The following is an 18,938-nucleotide window of genomic DNA, read 5'->3' on the forward strand; positions in this document are numbered from 1 at the left end:
TTTTTTTTTTTTTTTTCCTTTTTTTTTTTGTGTTTCCCTTTTTTGAAAAGGCGACCTGTCCAGGGTGGCCCCCGCCTCTCGCCAGTAGACAGCTGGAGATAGGCACCAGCACCTCCCACGACCCCTCTTGAGATTAAGCATCCCAGAAAATGGATGGATATTTATTTTTGCCCTGCTCTGAACCTTCAACATCAATGCCTTTTTGCACCACATCTCTCCTACACTGTTTACATTTGATCACTGCTGCACTTTATGAATGGAAATTTTCTTTTTCACTGCGAAGCTGCTGCTCATTCACTGTCGGAAAGCTATATAAATTAAATTTTGTTTTGTGGGAATATCCTGAAAGCTCTTCATTTCAGTTTATTCATTTTTGGTGCGTTACCGCCACCAACTGGTTAGGGGTTTGGATCAAAAGGGTAAAAGAAAACAAAAAGTGTAAACACAGCTGTGTTATTAAATTTAAGCCTGTTGATAGTAGTTAATTCAAGAAGTAATTTTAGATATATCCATGCTTGAAACACCTGGTTCATGTGTCTGCAGTTCAGTAGAAGCTTGTTATTTAATCATTGATCGATATCAGGTATGCTGAGAATCGTCCTTGAGGACCAGAATTTAATAAAATAAAAATAAACACATTAACCATCGGCACATTTGAACAGTTTCTGTGTGTTTACAGCTGGTGTTGTGGATGAAGACTACCGGGGCAATGTAGGTGTCGTGCTCTTCAACTTTGGCAAGGAAACATTTGAAGGTGAGTTCTCTCTCAGCATTTGGGTATGTAGTGTTTTGTAAAGGTTCTAGGATGCTGAGGTTCTGTAACCTCTAGAGGAACACAGTGGCATAGCCTAAAAAAATTTTTACTGATCAAAAGCCTGACTGTACAAGCCCACTATGTGTAAATATGTTATAATTTAGGCTTGTTTGTCATCATTTTTTGTTCCGTGGCAAATAAACTCTCAATTTTACACATTTCTATCCTTAGAAGAATACTTTCATGAAGAAACGGAGGAAAATTTGCAAATATATCACTAGATTGATCTATTAATCTATGTCTATTGAGTGATCTAATCTATTTTAGTTACCTCTGTATATCTCCAGGTCTTCAGCAATCTTCAGGTACTTATCACATCTTCCAAGAGTATTCTTCTCACTGCATATACATTAATATAATATGCATTTGTTAACTTGGTCCCAGCTGCAGGTCATTCATCATTTTGACGTCATAGGATAAGATCTTGCGTCGGGCCTCAGAGGGACGTTATCAGTGATCTTTTAAATTTTCCATTTACTACAATTGCTCCCTTAGTTGATTTATTCCCCAACCTGCTTAGCTATGTTAGCCGGTTGCAGGTCTATAGTTTTCTCCCATGTGTCATTCCACAGCTCTTTGGAATTGGCCATGGTTGAGTTTGGATTCTGACAGTTTAAAACTATTGGGGGCTGTCTTTATACAGATAATTATGGGTTTAAACAGGTTTAATTAATACAGGTAATCAGCAATGGACAGAAGAGCTTCTTAAGGTTACTGGTCTGTGAGGGCCAGACATCTTGCTTGATTTAATGCCTATTTGCCAACATAATTTAAATTCAATCACTTTAAAAATACTACAGTGTTATTTTCCTACATTTTTTTTGTTCTTTTTCATCTTGTCTCTGAAGGTTGAAAGGTACCTATGATGAAAATTACAGATCTCTTTCATATTTCTAAGCAGGAGATCTTGCATAAATCAGTGGCTGACAGAAAATTTGTGTATTGTCTCGTGTTTCTCTTCACAGTGAAAAAGGGTGACCGGATCGCTCAGCTTGTCTGTGAGAAGATCTGCTACCCAGCTCTGGTAGAGGAAGAGGTAAACTGCAACATTACTAGCTTGATTTAATTAATCGCTTTTAAGTTGCCTCCAGTTGGTCGTAAATATGGCTGCAGCTAACAATTATTTTTCAAATTCATTTATCTGTTATTTTTTTGATTAATCTATTAATAATGTGAAAGCAAAAGGTTCCTTAAAGAAGATTTTTTACAAAATCAAACGAGGTAAAACAACAACTTTTCCACTTGAGGAGTTCTGGATAGTCTATTGACAGAAGAAAAATATTTTAATATTACATGCAAAATGTTTACTTTTTTTTTTACAGCTTGGGTATAATTGCTGCTTGCAGTGGGTTCAGGAATGTTTAAAATCTCTACACGCCAGTTAACGATAAATCAATTACTAAATTAGTTAACTATTATTTCAAAAATCGATTAATCTGATTCATCGTTTCAGCCCTAGTCGTAACATTGTTTGTGCAAGGTATGAATTTAAAATGTAACATAATTTTTTACTTTGGTTACAATTTAAACTTTCAGCTCCTTAGTGGTGCCACTGCTGGAAAAATAGTGATTTGTTTCAATATCATTCATACTAATAAAAGTCTTGAAGTATTTTGCATGTGCATCTCCAACTTCTCCTTATGCACCAACATCCAAATTATATTATGTATTCGGCTTGATAAGTCACTTAAATTATTTTATTTTTCCCCCCCCAGACACTTGAAGAAACTGACCGTGGTGCTGGAGGCTTTGGATCTACTGGGCGCAACTAAATGATCCAAATGTTACTGGAGTAGCAATAACTGTTTTTCCTGGTATTGAAAATGAGGTGCTTTTAAAGTTGTATTTTTTGGGTTTCTTTCATACAGGTTAATCTGGTTTCTCGCTCCATGGTTTCTATAAGCAAGCAGTAGTAGAAGTTTTACAAATTTCCACATGGGGGCAGTACAGGACTGGAATTTTTACCGACGTTTTTAAACTACACTCCTCTGCTGCCTGCTAAGTGCTATAACTCTCTGATACAGGGTAAAATGTGAGATTTCTGTGTACAATATCCAGTTATTTTGTATCTGATTTACTGTGTACCTGGGAGGTTCATGTTTCCAACTTTGTTAATTGGCCAATGGGATAAATAAAGGCATAAAATCACACGCATACACAAAAAAGTATGTTTTATTGTGTGGATTTACAGCTAAACCCTCACTGATGTGAACAGAGAACAGGCTGGTCTGTAAAATGCAGCACTGATTGAACTTGTGAGACGTGTGGCCACAGAGACCTCAGTGCATAATCATGAAGGCCCAGGTTTGGCATCATCAAATGTGTGAGTGTACACTGCATGTCTGTATAAACTGTTTAAAAAGGAAGTAGTTGGTCATTATAAGCACCATTATGACCCCTTCTAATCCTGGGGCTTCCTCTAGTTTACAAATGCTTCATAGATTAAAAGTGGCACTGATTATTACAGTATAAACACAATTTACATACACAGAAGAGAGCAGACAGGCTTTCAATGCTAGCTGTTGCAGCGGCAAGGACACAAAATCTTCAGAATGACCGACAGGATCGTATATGACTACTAAGGGTTTTGTAGTGTAGTGCAGTGCATTCAGAAGTCTATGCAGATGTGTTAGCACCAGTAGATATGGATTATTGGATCAGTAGGAAAGATGGAAAGAGTTTAAATAGGCAGTAGGATTCATTCAAGCTCTGATGTAGTTGCATCTCAATAGTCCACAGTGGGTTCCTTCGCTCCTACATTTTTTCTTTTTCAACCACTTTCAGCATGTGGGAAGAAGAAATTCTTTAACTCTGCAAGGGAAGGACATTAATATCAAGGCTATTGCGACTAAACCCATTCTTTCAACAAAACTGAGTTTATAAAATAGCTTTTCGCAGCCCAAGTGGTATCTGATTCCACATATCATAACATTTAACACAACCTTTCACACCCTCGACAGCTTCAAACGCAGCTGAAGTTGGGTTTCATTAGATCGATCAAGCTTCACTTTGCTGCTATTCGCTTCATAGAATTTGTATCTATGATATGTAGAATCATCTTTGGTGATCAAATGGTGCTGTAAACCCCCACCCACCCCCCTCTTTGTCTCTTTGGTGGCGAGCCCCTAGTTGCCCCTACTACTGATCCACAGTCTCAATTGTTTTGCATTTAGAGCAGTGTGAGCCTGACGCTGGATCAGCAGCTGCCAGCAACATCTGCCGCTCTCAGTCTGGCGACGGTTAATGGAGGATGAGCTGTACCCTCATCTTCAGTACGTCTCCCAGCTGTCCCGTGAGGTAGTCTTTATCATGCTGGTCCTCCAGCTCGGCCAGCTCCTTCTTCCTGTAGAGAGGGACGCTGCTGATCTGAAGGTCGTACGCCCCCGGCGGGATGACCCTTTTCTTACTCAAATGCAGGTAGCTGACACCCTCCCTCTGGTTGATTTTGAAGAAACCCTCTTCGTTCCCGTTGTCTATACTGTAGCGCAAGTGGTCAGTGAGTGTGGACAAGGCTGGGGTAAACTCGAGGATGTGGTCGCGGTTGGTGAGGTCGCTGATGTTCAGATGCAGCTGGAGCGTATTTTCGATGTCCATGCTGGCCAGGCTTACTGCATTATCCTCAGTGAGCTGAAGGGGGAAAAAAAACTAAATCAAAATTCAGATTTTACCAAAACTAACTGAGGTAAGATCACACCTGGTCAATTACAGTTGTGCATCAACATGAGGCAGTTTGTGCTCGTTTGTAGTATTTTTTTATGAGACTTTATCCTAATTATGATCACAAAAACCTCAGCAGCCAAGGACTGCAAAGGCCTAATTAGATTTTATATGACCTATACATAATAGTGTCTACTTCTGAAGTAGAAAGAAAATGATACCTGGTTCAAAACATGTCAAGATATTTACCCCTTTTAATCTGATACCCCTAAATAACACCAAGTCCAACCGATTACCTTAAGATTTCACAGAAGAAGTGAAATCTGTGGCCTTTGGCTTTATGGAAAAATAAATATAGCTGCTCTGTGAAAGCATGTGGTGCACAACACTCCGAATAGACCATCCCCATGTGGAAACATTGTGATGGAAGAATCATGCTGTGGGGATGTTTTTCCTTATTTTTGAAGGGAAACACACTAGTTAGAGGTGATGCAAAGATGGATGAAAGACTATTCTAGAAAAAAAAAAAAAACTACTGTTAGAGGGACCAAAGGAATTGAGAAGCAGGACAAATTTAAAACGAAGCATCTGGTGTATTATAATGCATCAAACTCTGTAGTTGTAATATAAAAATAATTAAAGAGGTATAAAAGCAATTTAGTTTTTAGTTTGATTTTCGGGGGGAACGTTGATAAGATTATTGGATAAAAACTGACGGTGTGCGTTAGAGTGGAGGTTCTAGATAGTTTTTTCCTCCCTTATTTCTAGAAATAAAGTGAACCAGACAAATGGCTGATGTCTGTAACTGCTCATGTTCCCATAAAAGCCTAAAATGATTAGGTCCTGCTGTGTCCTCTGTCCTGAGCTTAGATTACCTGCATGTCTTCCAGGGCGCCATCATGTGTTGAGTTGACACTGCGGCGTTTACGTCCTTTGTTTGGGTACCCGTTTATCTTACACTCATAACAGGCTTCTGGGGAAAGTGAGTTATCATCCACCTCCCCTCCCTGTCCGCCATTAACACTCGTAAAGCCGAGACCTTTAACACAGTGCCTGGAACAGAAATAAAGTAATACGTCAAACAGAATCAAACGCAGGTAAGCTACTGTTTTCACAGCATTGCTTGGATGTACCCTTGTCCTGCGCGGTAATATCCTGGCGGGCATCCACAGAGGTAGCCCCCGTCTGTGTTTGAGCAGCCAAACTTGCATGGGTTGTGGGTGGTGGAGCACTCGTTGATGTCAGAGCAGCCTCCAGAGGACTGCTCATAGTTGAAGCCAGTGGGACACAGGCAGCGGAAGCTCCCCAGGGTGTTGTGGCATGACGCTCCCCCGCAGATCTGGCTGTTTAGACACTCATTCTCATCTGGGTCACAGGAAGTTAGTGGGAAGTAAATAAACAAGTGCGGATAGGGGGGGTCATTCCAGTGAAAGAGCACAAACAATACTGGGAAGTCTGTTCTAAATCTTATCGATATGTAGAGAGATTTAAGGTAGACAGGGGCCCCTTTAAAACGATGCAACATTTTCTTGTGATTAATTTGAGCATTTATTAAACTCTGGAGCAGAAAAATAGCTTTAAATTGTTGGTGTACATTATTTTGTAAAGTTTCAAAAGATAAAGGATTTACATGTAACAGGAAAACAGAGAAGTTTTTATTATACGAAAGAAAAAAAAGGTATGGCTTATGTTTTAAATACCGTGTTTCTTTGATATTTTAGCAACTACAACATTAATGGGTTTTAAATGTTCAATAATGAAATCCACGGAGCTCACCAACACACTGGTTCCACTGGTAGTGCTGCAGGTAGCCTTGGGGACAGCTGCACCTGTAGCCGCCCACCAAGTTCTGACAGCCATGCTGACATCTGTGGCTTCCGTCGCACTCGTCCATGTCTGTCAGGGACCAACACACAACACGATGACTGAAAGGGTTTCATTTCGGTTACCAATCAGTTGGTCGTGCTGTCTTTTTTATTCAGACCTTCACAAGTTTGTCCGTTGGGATCTAGTGAGAATCCCCGCTGGCAGTCACAATTGAAGCTACCCGGGGTGTTCTGGCAGACCCCATTGGAACCGCATAGATTTGGGTCGGATGAACATTCATTGTTGTCTGCGCACAGAGAAGGCAAAGTTCAGGTGAGGTTACAAACTAGAAGATGACTGAATTGGAGTTACAGTTGATCTATTCTATGAAAAGACTAAGAAAATGTGACCCTTGCAGGTCAGTTAACGCTTTATAGGGCACCCAAAGAAATTCTTTGAAGTTCAAAATTTAAAGTCAAACTTGTTATTGGAAGAGAAAAAACAGATCTTTTTAATTTAGAAACAAAAAAAAAAGTATTTTCATGGCAAAATCAAGGTCAATGTAATTACCAAAAACAGAAACTTGCTGTCATATTCTTAAAAAAAAAAAAAAAAAGAAATCGAAAGTGTGCTCATTTAAGAAATTTGTGAAAAACATGGAAAGAAAATTGGCACATTTTGTTTTTATTTTCTAAATTAGCTTTGTAACTTAATACACTTTTTAATGTAACTTATTCACTTTTTTTCTAACTTAATTAACAGTAGGTCAAATATCACACACAGCAGGCAGCATTAGATAACTGATGGCAGGGGCAGATTTAGGAAATTTGCGGCCCTAAGAAAAGACAGGCAGGGGGCCCTCTGAATTGATAAGACAACACCTAAAATAAACCCATTATACAGATAAAGAAATTTTAATAGAATAGACATACATTATTTTGTTCTATTTTTTGTCCCTCTCTTCTTGTCCCTTTTCTTGCTGTTTTCCTCTGTTTTCTTTTCATGCTGGCAATATGCTCAGCTGACTTAAATGTTGTCTCAAAAGGGAATCAAAGAATTTATAATCACTAAACCTGTTCTAAATTAGCTGATTGCTCCTTCCTCTGTTTCCAAAAAGGTGACGGCAAAAGTTAATAACCCAGTCCTTCTTTCCACTGTAGACAAGCCATGATCTGCTTATCTGTTCTCCAGTTTTCATTTAAATAAAATAATTGCTGCAGGAATCATTACAGCAGACAAGATAGAGGAGAACAGGAGGTGGGGCTACCAATCTACTTGCTCTAGAGAGCAGAGTTTGCTGCTTTTATATGTTGTTGTTAAAGTCTCCAGTAACAGAAAAAAAGTCACTAGATTTGGCCCTAGGCACTTTTTTTGTAATAAAAGTGCTAAAGGGGTCTGAAAAGTTGCTAAATAAAGCAACAAAAGCGCTAAGTTGGCAACACTCTTCGCATCGTTTGTTTTCAAATGGTTTGCTGCCGTCTGTTTGGACCTTTCTGAACATGTGCAGCAAATATACTGATCCAATGTGGTGGAGACTAAAGGGGAGGGGCTGAGGCACACTTAATATTATGAGCGTTCTGATGGCATTTTAGTGCAATGTTTATTGCAATGTTTTCCTTTTTTAAGCAGCTGATCCAGTACATTCTCGGCTGCATTCTATTTAGAAGAAAAGGGAGAAACCTTGAAAGTTTTAAATCAACATCTCAACTAGAAGAACTGAGTTTAGAGCATCAAATTATTGGGGTGATCTAGAGCAGTGGACACTCCTGTGCTCAGTAGACGGGTATCACTTCAATGAATACTTTGGTAAAGTAACCTCTGTGCCTGCATTTAATTTCCTTTTGGGATCGACCAAGTGAATGGAATTTGTAGAACTGATCAGGCTCTAAAAATATTAATTATAGTTTTTTTTCCTTCTTTTCCTCATTTTTTAAATACAAGAACTAAAAGATGGTCTACTTGTTTCTTAACAGGACTGTTCCTGATCAATTATCACTTGTAAATGAATAAAAGTTATTTCACAGCAATATAAGTTTGCAAAAAAAAAAAAAAAAGTTAGGAAAAATCTTCTAACTGACCCTGAATGATTTAGCACATTTTAATTTGCTTGACTATTTTGAGTAGAATCAACAGACATCTGAAAATAATCTGAAGACTCCAAAGTACAATTTTATGCATTTTCATGTTTTAACAGCTGGTTAGGATTATGAAGGGATCCACAAAAGTGCACTCACACCGATGACCCTGGGTAATGCTTCTATCAAACCTAAAAACATGACGTTTTTATTATTCATGTCACACCCTTTTCTCTCTAGACTATTTCACTGTGCATTGCTCATGCTTCAACATCTCATCTGAGTCATTGCCTGAGGTAATCCCTAATGTCCCAACTGAGGATTCCCTGTGCTCAAAGAGAAATGAGGCAATGAAAGCTGACGCATGTTCAAGGAAACAATATTGTACACTTTACATTAGTATCTCAAAGTGCTAAAAACTAAAAGTAAAAATAAATAAAGATACAAAAAGTTAAATATAAATACTAAAACCTGGACAAAATTGTCATTGTCCGGTCTTTAGTTGCCTCAACAGACCCCCCCACCCACCGACAGAGTAGGAGCCACAGTCAGATTTCTTCCTGTTGAAACTGACTTTTTCCTTTCCACTGTCGTTGCATGATGGCTCAGTTTAAGAGCTGACTGCAGTCAACGACACAATGCAACAGAATGTCTACAATCGCCACATGCTGTTTCAGGAAAAGCGAATCCTGCAAAGTCAATAACTCGATGCAATCAGCTGGGTTTCCTTTGATAAAAAATGAGACTATATGACAGCTGAATTGTCTCTGTAGAGTGCCTTTAGAGTTGGTATAACCCGAATAAACTCAATTGAATTGAATTTACAGAGAGATTAGGCTGGACAACAATCAGCTGGATTTATCTCCACCAACTGCCACCCCCCCAAACATAGAAAAACAACTTAGGCCAATAATATTTTGATAAAACATCAGTGCACTTCATGAGGAGCTTTTACAGAAACACTGAGGGAGAAAAAAATATCTATGAATATCAAATTTGAATGGGCCAATTAGATCTCCATATATAGTATAAAGGACACAAAGCTTTGAAGATGAGGCCCTAAGTGTATTAACTCATGTTTGTCCATGTGTCACCTTTGCTCTCTCTGCCTATAGCTCTTGTAAGATTTTTGGTATAAAGATAACCTTACAGACAGGTGATTGTGCATCAACCTGAGTTAGGCAGCCTGGCGTTAGTTTGGAGCCCTATTACTTCACTAATCAGCTGCTAACGGTGGATACTTCTTTAGTATTTGCAACAACAACTAAACTCCCATCAAACGTTTGGGTAATTTGGAGGATCTAAAATATTGTTATAATTATTTTACAATTTAAATGATTTTGAAAGTAATAGAGATAAATAAAAAGTTATTGGGTGACAAAGGCATGCCCAGACTCTTGACAGTTTTTTATATCGTAACAAGGATCTTTAAAACTGTCTTTTATTGAATAGATCTCAGTCTTAGACTCCCCCCACTTTTAGAATAACATTACCACTAAATACGGGGTACTGAGGAATTTTTACCAAAGGTAATCATACCACAATTAACACATCAGAAAATTTCCAACGTTTATTATTTGGCAATTAATGCATAATCATGACTGAAACACAGATGCGTGGTGATTAAATCATCTTTCTGAATATGTTATATTTACCAATGCAGGCTGTGTGATGCTGGGTGAAGCCAGGGGGACACTTGCAAGTGAAGCCACCGATGGTGTTAACACACAGGAACTGACAGTTATGCTGTTTGGTCGAGCACTCATCCAGATCTGAAAGTGAGAGGTTCAACATGAAACATCTGCTTTAAAAAAAAAAAATTAGAGGCTGCTCAGACGCTGAACTAATGCATTCGAGATAGCCTGATAAGACTTTCAGGCTTTTTTCTGAGCTGAGTTCCTGTGCTTGTACAGCTTTTGGCCTACAAGTGAACTGCAAAGGCAGCAGACACCGGACACACAGAGGGGTACTGCAGCGGTGGGGGAAGTAAAGCCACAGTAAATAAAGATGAAAGAGGCCCTTACAGAAAGGAACATCGTGAATATGCTTGTTTAGACTTGTGAAAAGGCTTGATAAACCCAGACACAGGCACACACGCATGTGCTCTGCAGCTGATCTAACCTGTAAACTAAATCATGGAGAGGTCCTTTAAATTTGAATGTTTGACTGTGCAGCGTGTTTTGTGTATCACCTCTGCAGCTCTTTCCGTCCTCCTGCAGGATGTATCCTCGGGGGCAGGAGCAGACGTAGCTTCCCTCTGTGTTCTTACAGATGAAGTTACAAGGCTTTGGTGCCTGTATGCATTCATCCACATCTAGAGTGTAAGCATGAAAAAAGACAGACAGAAGACTTTAGATGCTTCACACAGCAACTCCATAACAAGAGATCATGAGACAGACCAAAGAGTTTCCTCTCTTTACTAGACAGCAGGAAGAAGGAAAGAGTCTGAGGATTAAACAAGGGAAGCGAAGGTCAGGCTTACCCACACACTGTGTGCCGGTGATGTCAGGGGTGTATCCTTGTTTGCAGACGCAGTTGTAAGAACCCAAGCTGTTGATGCAACGACCGTTCTTGCAAAGGTTTCCCATCACACGACATTCATCGATGTCTGGAAGGGAATAAGAAATGTTCAGCTCTATGGGAGTAGTATCCAAAATTTCCAAATAACTAATTTCCTTTTCTTTAGGTGCTGCCTCTCAAGAGTCATTTAAAAAAAAAAAAGAAATATTAATAGCAAATATTTGAGGTAAACATTTATATTTTATTTTATTTCTCTGGCTGTCTCAAGGTATTTTCATTTAACCCACATATTTATTACATTATAAAAGTAACCAATTTTAATTGGTGGGTTCGAGTAATCTTTACTATTATTTTTTACTATAATTTTTTCAGTGAAAAAAGTGTAACACACACATTTTTGTTCCAACCTAGTTTCTATCAAATAAATATTAACTGAAACTTCACATACTGTAGAAGATTAAAGGACAATGCATCTCTTAGGTACAGTTTGGGGTTATTGGGGGGTTGCTAACCTTAACTTTATTTAAACCATCCCATCTCATTTGAACATTCAAATGGGGACTTTCTGAATTAAGAATTTTATGGGAATAATAATCATAAATCAGACATAAACTGCCTTTCAAGATTAGGAATGCTAAATGATTTTTAAAAAGGATTAAATCATCAACAGATCCAGTGAAGTTCTGCAAACTTATTAACATTTAACAGCATGAAAAGGGTTACAAAGCTATTTTCAAAGCTTTCAGACACTAATGAAGCACAGTGAGAGCCATTATCCTTAAAGAGAAGAAAACATGGTGCTGTGGTGAACCCTCCCAGTTTTACCAAACCTACCAAAATTACTCCAAGCATTCACAACTTATTCAGTTCAAAAACTGCTTCAATTGGAAATATTCAGGCCTAATACCACTGCTAACCAAAAGTAACTCAAAAGCCTGTCTCGTAATTACAAAATTATGAGCCAGAAACTTTAGGATGATCTGAGAACTTTTGAAAAAGTATCATATTGAATAAAAAAAACTAACGGGGAACTTTTAGAAGATGACCAGCCAGAGTCAAGCATGGTGCTGCTTCTCCTTTTTAGGAGCCATTGAACTTTCCTTATTTTCAGACTCGGCTTTGGTCACCTTACCTGGCATAAGCCAGATTAATACAGGTCATTTATTCTGAATGGTATCAATCTGAAAATGCTCCTGCAGAGTGTGTTCGCAAAAGGGAGGGACATTCAGTAAAAATCTTCAAGCTGATGGGGTACCTGCCTCATATAATTCTGGTGATATGCTTATGCAAGGCCGTCTTATGTGCTCGTCCCCATTTTCACTTACCTGTGGTGACATAGAGGAAAAATTGCAAATCTTCTTTTGGAAAGTAAGCTTGTATTAGCGATGCACACGGCAACTGTTAAACTGAGTGTGTAAAAGGAGAAATGGGCGTGCTCTTGCATTTTATTTGCACATTTCTTTTTAAGTGGGCAGGTTTTTTTTTTAATTTGCGAAAATCGTCCACTATATCTTTAACTGATAAATCAAACTTCAACCAAATACGGTCAGGAGGAACGCACAAACATCTTCCCATCCACAAAGGGAAAAAGTCCTGTCCTTTTGCTCATTTTTTGAATGTAGTTTATTTCTTGTTTAAATTACATGGTTGGGATGTGTGTGTCTTCTATATTTTTCCTAATTTTAACATAATGTCTTTGTATCGTCGTTAGTAATTTGATGTTTTTTTTAGTATTCTCACATCTGATGTAAAGCGAGGTTGGATACTTTAATAAAAAAAGGTGATTGATGTAACAATCCTATTGAAAAAGTATAATAAAAGCATTAAGAGTTTATAATTATTATTTAAGTTTTTATAGCATTGATGTTTTAAGGCTATTTTTTTGTTATTTAAAAAAAAAACTAAGGAGCACAAATTTTTCATACCAGTTTGACATACATATGTGATGATACTTTTGTTTAAATAATGTGCAATACGGTGTCAGGTTTCTTCTCACAAACTCTGATTATAGATTTACTTTCAGTTAGTTAGGTGGAATACCTCTCCCATCAGTGGTGTACCCAGGTCCCAATGGACACATCTTCTTGTACTGAGTGGTTCCCTGCAAGGGGCACAGCTCGCAGGTGCTTCCCCAGCCTCGGCCTCCATCACAGCAGCACTCTGACTTGGTCACCATGTTCCTGTTGCTGGAGCTCATCTGACATAGGGTGGTCAAAACTTCTGTGAAACAGAAGCCTTCGCGGTTATCTGAACAATGAGAAAGGAAAAGAGAGGGGGAACATGAGGGGGAGACCAGCAGAGCCTGTAGAGAGCAGACGATACCACCCAGACAGGACCCGACTTCACACGCCAGACATAGATAGATAACCAACACCGCTCTATCACTGCTGTCTGTGAGGAGAAAGATAGCCACACAGACAGGAGGTTTTAACATGTCTCTCAGGAGCTTTTCTCACCAGGCTTAACATGTTGCAGCTGCCCAGATGTGTACATTTAGACAAGTTACAAAAGATTTTCCCCATCTGTCTTGATAGGAGCAGACACTAGGGAAAAAAAGCTCCCCTTCCCACCAAGCATATCATCCCAATGTATATTAAGAACACACAACAACATAAATAAATAAGCCAGAAATAAGTTTTTCCAAACCTCAAAGTCTAACCAAAGTGGTTAGATAACAACATGAATGAAACTCAACTGCTGGGGGTGAATAGAGTTTCAAAAACTACATACCAATACATTCAGTTTGCGTTGGGTTAGCGACGAATCCCTGGTCACATCTGCAGCGGTAGCTTCCAATCGTGTTCTCACAGCGGCCGTTCTTACAGATTCCTGGTTTGGCTGTACACTCATTGAGGTCTAATACAGACATACATGCACAGCGAAAGGCAAAGATTAAACTTTGGTTGTTTTGTGTTTCTTTTTGTCTATGTATCATATTTAATCACTTCAGCATTCAAAAAAGGAATTTCGATTGTATTATCTTGGGTATTGATAGAAAATCCATCACCTTGTGCTGCATTGACTAAGAAAATCTTCAAAGTATTTAAAATACTTGAGAACGGATTAAATTTTTTCTTACTCCTTCCTGGATTGAATCATCAAAAAACAAAAACAAAACTGATGCAGCATTTACCTTTGTTCCTCTGTTGTTTCTCCTTTAATAGAAAGTGCCCCTGGCTCAGTCCTTCTATTTAGATTTTTTCCCCTCATTGGGTGAAATGGGGACCTAACTATAGCTTATATTATGTGAAAAAAAGGATTCCTTATTTATTGAGTCAGGTATTTTTTTCACCAGTCCCATTCTGTCCTTCAGTCCCCTCAGCTGATAGCATTTGATGGCTGCTTATCCTGAGCCTGGGGCAATAAAAGGTTTACTATCTTCTTAGATAGTTTTCATGCCACTATTTGGAATCATGATGAAATGTATTTGAATGTGTTGTTAATTGAGGTGCAACATATGGTTAATTATTGGATCTTAATCTAACTTTATGACTGGAAAGATTTGGTTTTATTAAGATGGAATTTGGACCAACATGAACAGCATATTAACTGGTTCCTTTTTCACTTTTACATCAATTAATGCAAAAAGGAGGGCAGTTAAATAAACAGCTCTAAAATAAACCAAAACTGTATAATAAACTAAAAAATAAACCAAAACTTTGATGCCTTGCTCCTCTTTGTTTCATCTGTTTTTGGACATTTTAAGCATTCTACCAACAGGTTAGATAGTCTGTTTACTTCTTTTTTCATGATAGTAGCAAATGCTGGTTAGCACTTAAAAAAAAAGAAGACAGGATTAAATTTTAAATTGCATATGTTTGTATCAGATAACAATAGATGGGCATATATTGTTACTAAAAGCAGACTGGAAATCAGATAATTACCCATGCATCCATCTCCATTTGGCTGCCGTGTGTATCCGGGCGCACAAATGCACATGAATGTACCGATCAGGTTCTTGCAGGTCATTCCCTTGCTGGCACAGTCATCTATACCGTCTTCACACTCGTTGTGGTCTAGCAGTTTGGACAACAAGCTCAAAATTAGATGATGTAGATTTTTCTAAGAATTTCATTTCCTAACTCAGACACTCCTTAACATATTCAAACACTGATGTCTTCTGGTTAAGCAGGCATAAAGTTGCAGATTTAACGGTCTGTTTGAAGTATCACTCTAAACAGTGACGTTATAAGTGCTGATGGGCTCCTCCTGTTTCAGTGATTCTCTACAAATACATCTGTTGCTATGGCACCAAAGCCATATTAGAGAGTAGAGGTATAAACAGGAACTTGACTGGTTACAGTTGTCAGACTGCTTTAAGTTTATCCTAGACAGAGATCCTCTGAGGATCTCGCTTAGATAATGAGTTGCACAACTTTAATCGTGGGGCCACTAAGTCTGAGGGCCTCAGAAAGTTTCCAACTAACACTATACTGCAAAGTAAATGGACCTTATCAGAGAACAGTGTAAGAATAAATGTTTTTTGCTTTGGTACCTTTACACATCCTCCTGTCCTCTCGTAGTACGTATCCTGTGGGACATTTGCACTCATACGAGCCCACCACGTTAACACAGCGGAACGCACACAGCAGAGGATTCTGGGCACATTCGTTGATGTCTAAAGACGTTAAGAAAAGGTTGAATATCAAGACTACAAGACTGAGGATGGACTTTTAGGCGCAACCTCAGGTACCTTCACAGGTCATCATTGCCCCGGGCTCGAAGCCGTCGTCGCACGCACACTCGAACCCACCGACGACATTAGTGCATGTGCCGTTGCCGCATGGATTTCCAATTTCACACTCGTTCATGTCTGTGTCCATGGGAGTTCATTAGATGTTAGTTAACAGTCGAATAGACAAAGGGAATGTGAGAACTAAATAAAATGAGGCTAAACACCTAAGGAAGTTACCTTCACATGTGACTCCCGTAATATCGAGCCTGTATCCCATTGGACATTCACAGCGGAACGACCCATCTGTGTTGATACACTGACCGTTAGTACACGGATCAGTGAGGCATTCATCGATATCTGGAATGATACAACAAAAAACACAAAATCAGCACCTGCTTATGTCTCATAGAGCACATGTAAAACTAACTGTAAAATTTCTAATTGAAGGGCATGAACCTGTTGTTGAATCATTCGCGTCAAGCTTATATCCCTCATTAGGACATAGAACACGATAAGCATCTGCAAAAAAGAAATAAAAAAAGTTTCAAATGAAAGAGAAAAATGATTGTGCCCATTACCAGCATCTATCCGTTTCAGCTGTGTGTGTGTTTGTGAAAGACAACACACCCTCGTCTTTCCTGGGGCAGATATCACAGGGATTTCCCCACCCTTGTCCCGGCATGATGGTGCAGCAGCATTCTGCCTTTGACGTGTTCATAGGCTTCGGAGCGAGGCAGCGTCCATTTTCGAACTTGGTGTAGCAGTAGCTCACACGCATATCTGTGGAAGAAAAACACATAAAATACTGAGAATGTCACAGGTTAATCTTTAAGTTTAGATTCTATTTTTTTTTCCCAATGAAGAAACGAGTAAAATTTCCCTAAAGTAAATCTAACTGACATCATCTAAACATTTTCTGTTTTCTAGATGGACCTGCAGAATAAGCTGGTGCTCCTATTAACTCTCAATAGGTGTGACTTCCTTGAATATTACTTTGAATTTTTTGAACTTTCACTGATTGAACTTTCTTTTCTTTTGAGTTGATTGCACAAATATATTCCTGTCTGTGGCACTGTCAAATTTCCGCAATTTTGGTCATAAAAACAAAACAAGCCGGCTTCCTGTCTGTGGTCAGCTACAATAGGCTCTATGCACAGCTCCACTACTTCCTGAATTTAATGCAGCTCCTTTGTTTCCTGTCTTTCATGATTGGATGCACTGATTAATCCAGGTGTGTATGACCTAAGTAACTGGCCAGACACACCTGGATTAATCAGTTCTTCCAGTCATGAAAGACAGGAAACAAAGGAGCTGCCTTAAATTCAGGAAGTAGTGGAGCTGTGCATAGAGCCCATTTGGGAGAGGTGCAGCGGAGTGTCTATTACACTGCACTCATTGCACTGATTTTGTGCAGTATTTTTTTTGATGCAAGGCAGGAGCATCATTATTTTTCAGTGAATTAGGTTTTAATAGGAATAGGTGGAGTGCAACTTTTCTACTTCTGTTATTTGCTGTTGTTTCTAAAAAAAAATGCTTAACAATATTACAGCTTTCATTGATTTATTTCAAATTTGAAACATTGTCTAGCCTGTAAGGTGTAAAAAAAAAAAAATTTGAACCAATTAATCTAATCAAATCGTATCGTGGTGTATTCTTGAGTATTGAAAATAATCGAATCGTTTGGTCAGGAAATCGATCCTGAATCGAATCGCCATGATGGATGTGATTTACACCCCTACTAAATGTATGCGTCTATTTGTTAGCAAAGGCTGTAGGAAAGCATAGTTAGTCTTTATTTAGAAAATATGGATGTTTTGCCTATTAATTTTACTATTGGAACAGTGTAGATTGACCGTAAGGTTCTGGTGCCTATCCGCTTTTGGCCGCCCCTCAGTGTACATTGGTTATTGCCTGGCCACCCTTATAAAAAATTTCTGGCTACGCCTCTGCTGTCCGCGTAGTTACACATTTTCCAAGGTGCTCTGAGCGAAAATTCTGTCCGCACAGATGCCGTACTTGAATGTCAAAATTGCTGTAATGTGGCTAAGTGGACCTCGCAGACATGTCAAGCATAAACCAAGCTTAAGGTGGCCAACGTTTCTGATTGGCAGCTTCTGATTGGTGGTGAAGTGAACCAGCAGAGAGACTTTTTACAATACAACTCAAAACTCAAAATGTATGAGATTTACAGAGCTTTGAGGAACATCTGGTGGCATTAGGAACAACTTAAAATAATGTTGGGTGTTGAAGAAAGGACCCAGATATAAACAATCAGATATAATTTGGATTGTAATAAATTGAAATTAAACAAACTGAATTTGGATTGATCTGAATTCCTTGTAACCGGATATGGACCAGACTGGTAGAGTGCTTTGAGGTGACATTTGTTGTAAATTAGCCCTCTGTAAATAAACTGAACTGAATTTTATTGAACAACCTCTGGTCTCAGACGCACGCTTCAGGGACCCAACAGAAGGCTATTGTTAAACTGTAAACAAGAAGTATTTTGATTGTAACCTTGATTATAATGATCATCTATGTTTATCTTTAATGAGTCAAATGTGTTTTTATGTTTTTTTCCATTAAAAATATAAACTGCATAATTATCTTCACACTTTCTTGTTTCTCTTTGATTAGGGAGCAACTTTTGTAGTGAGAAGCATATGGCCTTGCCTTCCTGAGAGGTTTGGTCTTCAGTGAACTTAACAAAAATAAGCTTTCTTCACACACACACACACACCTGGCTTAGAGGCAAAAACCACATACATGAGCACCTGGTGCTCTGAGAGAAAACGTTGAGGAGTTTCATGTTTCCTTTTGCCACCAAAATCATTGGTCAGGCTTTTGTTAGGGGATGGTGCTCTCTGCATATACCCTTTGTGACTATGTGGGGATCAAAAATACCAAGAAAAATTTTTTAACATGAGAAGCAGAAAACAAACTCTAAAAGACTAGAAACAATCAGGAATAAACAACAAAAAAAAGGCTTTTAAAAAGGCAGAGTGGTAGAAACTGATTCGCACAGATTTATACAACTTTCACTGCAACATTATCTAAAAATATATTTAACATAGTATCAGGGAAAGCTCTATACATTACTGTTTGTTTTACATTTTTCTCCTAGAAGACACTGATAAAATGTTGAATTATTACTCTTTATCTTGTGTAGAGATTTATGGTTTGTGTGTTAGGATGAATGACTCTTTAAATTGAAAATATTAAAAAAAAGGAATTTCACCATACTTTCATAAAAATAGTTTTGAACGTCTAGTTTGATTTATGAGGGTGCTTTGAGGAAGGTCAACATATTTATCTCTTTTGCTAAAGGGAATTATGCAGGGATTGACATATTTACACAAAATAAATCAAAGGGATGTTTTAAGCATAGCTG

At 38.5% G+C, this 18,938-nt stretch overlaps 2 protein-coding genes across 4 annotated transcripts in view; one reads left to right on the forward strand and one right to left on the reverse strand.

Moving 5' to 3' along the window:
* Positions 1-2,949, forward strand: part of dut (deoxyuridine triphosphatase) — a 10,346-nt gene extending 7,397 nt beyond the window's left edge. The window contains exons 5-7 of one of the 2 annotated variants that reach the window (XM_015375614.1): positions 680-754; positions 1,780-1,850; positions 2,530-2,949. In XM_015375614.1, the coding sequence (XP_015231100.1) occupies positions 680-754; positions 1,780-1,850; positions 2,530-2,586 (203 nt within the window). In that variant the 3' untranslated portion in view covers positions 2,587-2,949. The remainder of the gene's footprint in view (positions 1-679; positions 755-1,779; positions 1,851-2,529) is intronic. The other variant, XM_015375615.1, reaches the window with a different exon arrangement.
* The window catches only part of fbn1 (fibrillin 1), an 80,233-nt gene continuing 63,929 nt past the window's right edge, over positions 2,635-18,938 (reverse strand). Inside the window, exons 50-65 of one of the 2 annotated variants that reach the window (XM_015375613.1) lie at positions 16,175-16,327; positions 16,004-16,066; positions 15,785-15,904; positions 15,566-15,685; positions 15,368-15,490; positions 14,757-14,888; positions 13,603-13,728; positions 12,913-13,119; positions 10,835-10,960; positions 10,544-10,666; positions 10,008-10,124; positions 6,456-6,584; positions 6,248-6,367; positions 5,605-5,836; positions 5,347-5,524; positions 2,635-4,441 (exon numbers count right to left, since the gene is read on the reverse strand). In XM_015375613.1, the coding sequence (XP_015231099.1) occupies positions 4,055-4,441; positions 5,347-5,524; positions 5,605-5,836; positions 6,248-6,367; positions 6,456-6,584; positions 10,008-10,124; positions 10,544-10,666; positions 10,835-10,960; positions 12,913-13,119; positions 13,603-13,728; positions 14,757-14,888; positions 15,368-15,490; positions 15,566-15,685; positions 15,785-15,904; positions 16,004-16,066; positions 16,175-16,327 (2,456 nt within the window). In that variant the 3' untranslated portion in view covers positions 2,635-4,054. The remainder of the gene's footprint in view (positions 4,442-5,346; positions 5,525-5,604; positions 5,837-6,247; positions 6,368-6,455; positions 6,585-10,007; positions 10,125-10,543; positions 10,667-10,834; positions 10,961-12,912; positions 13,120-13,602; positions 13,729-14,756; positions 14,889-15,367; positions 15,491-15,565; positions 15,686-15,784; positions 15,905-16,003; positions 16,067-16,174; positions 16,328-18,938) is intronic. The other variant, XM_015375612.1, reaches the window with a different exon arrangement.

The sequence above is a fragment of the Cyprinodon variegatus genome, unplaced genomic scaffold (assembly GCF_000732505.1).
Source record: "Cyprinodon variegatus isolate N-32 unplaced genomic scaffold, C_variegatus-1.0 Scaffold122, whole genome shotgun sequence".
NCBI lineage: Eukaryota > Metazoa > Chordata > Actinopteri > Cyprinodontiformes > Cyprinodontidae > Cyprinodon > Cyprinodon variegatus.